Here is a 3,588-nt window from a genome sequence, read left to right on the forward strand (position 1 = left end):
GTGTATTTATTGTCTGTGTAGTTGTATAGTATGTGTATTTATTGTCTGTGTAGTTGTATAGTATAGTATGTGTATTTATTGTCTGTGTAGTTGTTGTATAGTATGTGTATTTATTGTCTGTGTAGTTGTATAGTATGTGTATTTATTGTCTGTGTAGTTGTATAGTATGTGTATTTATTGTCTGTGTCTGTGTAGTTGAGCTGCTGCAACACTTTTTCTCCCCATGGGGATCAATAAAGAATATAATAATAATAATAATAATAATAATAATAATAACACCATCTGAAAATCACAACCTGTGTTCCGTCCCGCAGGTCATGCAGCACTACGGGGTGAACGGATACTCTCTGCACGCCATGAACTCCCTCAGCGCCATGTACAACCTGCACCAGCAGGCCGCGCAGCAGGCGCAGCACGCACCCGACTACCGGCCGTCCGTGCACGCGCTCACACTGGCAGAGAGACTGGCTGGTAATTAAGTGCACGCTCACACACACACACACACACACACACACACACACACACACACATTATCTTCAAACTATTATTTTGAAGCAGAATCCATATGTGATATTTTCTATTTTATGAGACTTTTTTTTTTTTTTTTATAGCAGCAAGTGACATAGTCCTATGTAATGATAATAAGATAAGATAAGATAAGATAAGATAAGATAAGATGAGATGAGATGATAGATATGATATGATAAGATAAGATAAGATATGATATGATATGATATGATAAGATAAGATAAGATAAGATAAGATAAGATAAGATAATCCTTTATTAGTTATTATTATTTAAATGTGCAGGCTTACAGCAGCATAGAGTAAAGTGCACACAAGAGACATAATAGAAGAAGACAAGCTAAAAAATAAAAAATGAAAAATAAAATAAAACAGTATTATAAATAAGCAATAAAAAAAAAACAACAGTAACTGAAATATTATATTTACAGACAGAGAAAAAACAACTATTTTAACTATTTAACTATAATGATAATAATCGACCCCAAATCATATTTAATGTTGCATGAAGGTTTTATAGCAGCTGACATTAAATGCCAATAATCCAACGTGTCATAGTGCCATCATTCCCAGTATAATAAACTTGCCGTGTGTGTTTCTTTTCCAACGGCTGCGCATTTCAAGACATCATCCTGGAGGCTCGCTACGGCTCTCAGCACCGCAAACAGCGGCGGAGTCGCACGGCCTTCACCGCACAGCAGCTGGAGGCGCTGGAGAAGACTTTCCAGAAGACCCACTATCCAGATGTGGTGATGAGGGAGCGGTTGGCCATGTGCACCAACCTCCCCGAGGCCCGAGTGCAGGTATGTCTGAGCCTGAAGGAGAAACACTGAGGAAAGATGTATGTATTTTGAGGTACTGCAGGTCCTTCCTGCTGCTGTCAGGCTGCACAACCAGCTCTGCTCCCAGCAGACCACATGACACATGACAATAATAACATGACAATAAAAACCTGTGCAATACATTACACATTACACTGTGCAATAATAGTTAAAAAAGTTAAAAATAGTTGAAATAGTTGTTTGTTTTTTTCTCTGTCTGTAAATATAATATTTCAGTTATTGTTGTTTTTTCTACTGTTTTTTTTATTGCTTATTTATAATACTTGTTTTATTTTATTTTTATTTTTCATTTTTTATTTTTTAGCTTGTCTTCTTTTACTATGTCTCTTGTGTGCACTTTACTCTATGCTGTTGTAAGCCTGCAAATTTCACCGCTGCGGGACTAATAAAGGATTATCTTATCTTATCTTATCTTATCTTATCTTATCTTATCTTACAGTATCAACCTACACATGTGGGGCTGGACTAGCCTATTGTTTTTTGGAAGGCAGCTATTTTGTTGGATGTAAAGAATATAAAAATAATCTGAATAAACTAATATTTAAAGGAATAGAAATAGAAAAAAGGAAGGCTTTAAATGATTGCTTTGTTGAAAACAGTGACTGTACATTATTATCAATACAATTAAAGCACATTTTAAGGGGGGATGAGCCTTGCTCACAGTGAAACTTTTAACTGATTTCAATTTGTTTATGATAATTTGCTTTTAAACTATGAGGTAGTTCTGTTTGTGCCTTGTGGACGTGCTCGTTATTGCTGTCACTTATTAATATTTTTGGAGTTTCATTTCCTACTCAATCATTTAGTGTGTGTTCGAGTCTCTATTACAGTTTACATCGACTGTTGTACATCTTTTCTGCTTGTTCTCCAACTAACTCGGCCCTCTTCTCCCATCTGCCATCAGGTTTGGTTCAAAAACCGCAGGGCCAAATTCCGTAAGAAGCAGCGCAGCCTCCAGAAGGAGCAGCTTCAGAAGCAGAAGGAGGCTTCAGGGGAAGGAGGAAGCGAGAAGGAGGACGCACTTCCCTCCACAACAATCCTTCCCGACGCCCAGCTCCCTCCTTCATCGTCCTCCTCCTCTTCCTCTCTGGAGGCAGAGGGATCTGTAGTCCGTCCAGTGCCGCTGGACATGGAACTGAACGTCACGTCAGCAGAACACTCTGGTAGCGAGTCGGCGACGGAGGACAATGCCACAGATAAGGAGGACGAGAGTAAACCTCAGAGAGAGGAGACAAAGTGTGAGAGAGCAGTGACTCCTGAGGACATTTCTCCAGCTTGCAAAAGACTCAGCCCTAAACCAGGTAAGAAACAGATTTCTACTCTGGCAAGGTGCTTCATTTCTGTCTTTATCCTTCACAAGCTTGTTTCACGGCGTCACTCACCGGTATGACTGTAATCATCAGCTGACTAATAATTTAACTTCTTAATCCCCTCTTCTCTCTGTCCAGACTCACCCATGGTCTCTCCGTCCGTGACCCCCTCCTCCTCCAGCAGCGGCCTGGCCGGCAGTGGTCCTCTCCCTCAGAGCCATTCCTACTCTTCCTCCCCTCTCAGCCTCTTTCGTCTGCAGGAGCAGTTCCGCCAGCACATGGCCGCCACCAATAACCTGGTGCACTACCCTGCCTTTGACCTCTCTGCCCCATCTTCCCTCCCCTACCTGGGAATGAATGTTAACATGCCCCCCGCGCCGCTGGGCTCCCTGCCCTGCCAGTCCTACTACCAGTCCCTGTCCCATCACGCTCAGCAGGTGTGGAGCAGCCCGCTGCTGCAGGCGTCGGCTGCAGGCGGCCTCACCAGCCACAACAGCAAGACCACAAGCATTGAGAACCTCCGTCTGAGGGCCAAACAGCATGCCGCCTCGCTGGGACTGGACACAATGTCTAACTGAGAATCAGTTCATATGGAGGACAATGTCCACTAGGCCAGAGCTTCGGTCTACGCATCACCCCATCCCACTGCGTGTCTGTGATAGTACTTTAGGAGTCGTATAGTGACCCCTTCACAAGTACATGGGCACAGGACATGCAGAGATGTCCAGAAAATAAAACATGCCGTCATGCACTGGACCTACAACACTACATTTACCGGCTTTTTAAAGCAGACACACACTTCAACAGATGGTTTGACTTCTCTTAGCTTCAGTTGCAGCTCAAGGTCCAAAAGTAAAACCTCGGGAAAAGAGAATCCATAAGATACTGAACATCGCAAGAGTAATGAAACG

At 42.4% G+C, this 3,588-nt stretch overlaps 1 protein-coding gene across 3 annotated transcripts; it reads left to right on the top strand.

Annotated features, from left to right (window-relative positions):
• The first annotated feature begins 317 nt into the window (after positions 1-317).
• Positions 318-3,255, top strand: dmbx1a (diencephalon/mesencephalon homeobox 1a). 3 transcript variants are annotated; one of them, XM_054596647.1, is made up of 4 exons: positions 318-471; positions 1,150-1,328; positions 2,272-2,696; positions 2,895-3,255. In XM_054596647.1, the coding sequence occupies exons 1-4, from the start codon at positions 318-320 to the stop codon at positions 3,253-3,255; spliced, it is 1,119 nt and encodes a 372-aa protein (XP_054452622.1). The 3 variants fall into 3 exon arrangements, with proteins under 3 accessions (XP_054452622.1, XP_054452621.1, XP_054452620.1); XM_054596646.1 differs by having other exon boundaries at positions 2,272-2,668; positions 2,816-3,255; XM_054596645.1 differs by having other exon boundaries at positions 318-469; positions 1,133-1,328; positions 2,272-2,668; positions 2,816-3,255.
• The last annotated feature ends 333 nt before the right edge of the window (positions 3,256-3,588 follow it).

This window comes from Anoplopoma fimbria, chromosome 3 (genome assembly GCF_027596085.1).
Source record: "Anoplopoma fimbria isolate UVic2021 breed Golden Eagle Sablefish chromosome 3, Afim_UVic_2022, whole genome shotgun sequence".
Classification (NCBI taxonomy): domain Eukaryota; kingdom Metazoa; phylum Chordata; class Actinopteri; order Perciformes; family Anoplopomatidae; genus Anoplopoma; species Anoplopoma fimbria.

Coding starts and splice junctions, on each gene's coding strand:
- dmbx1a (XM_054596645.1), top strand. CDS start 318: ATGCAGCACTACGGGGTGAACGGATACTCTCTGCACGCCATGAACTCC. Junction 470..1,132: donor ACACTGGCAGAGAGACTGGC/TGGTAATTAAGT, acceptor TTTCTTTTCCAA/CGGCTGCGCATTTCAAGACA. Junction 2,669..2,815: donor AAGACTCAGCCCTAAACCAG/GTAAGAAACAGA, acceptor CTCTCTGTCCAG/ACTCACCCATGGTCTCTCCG.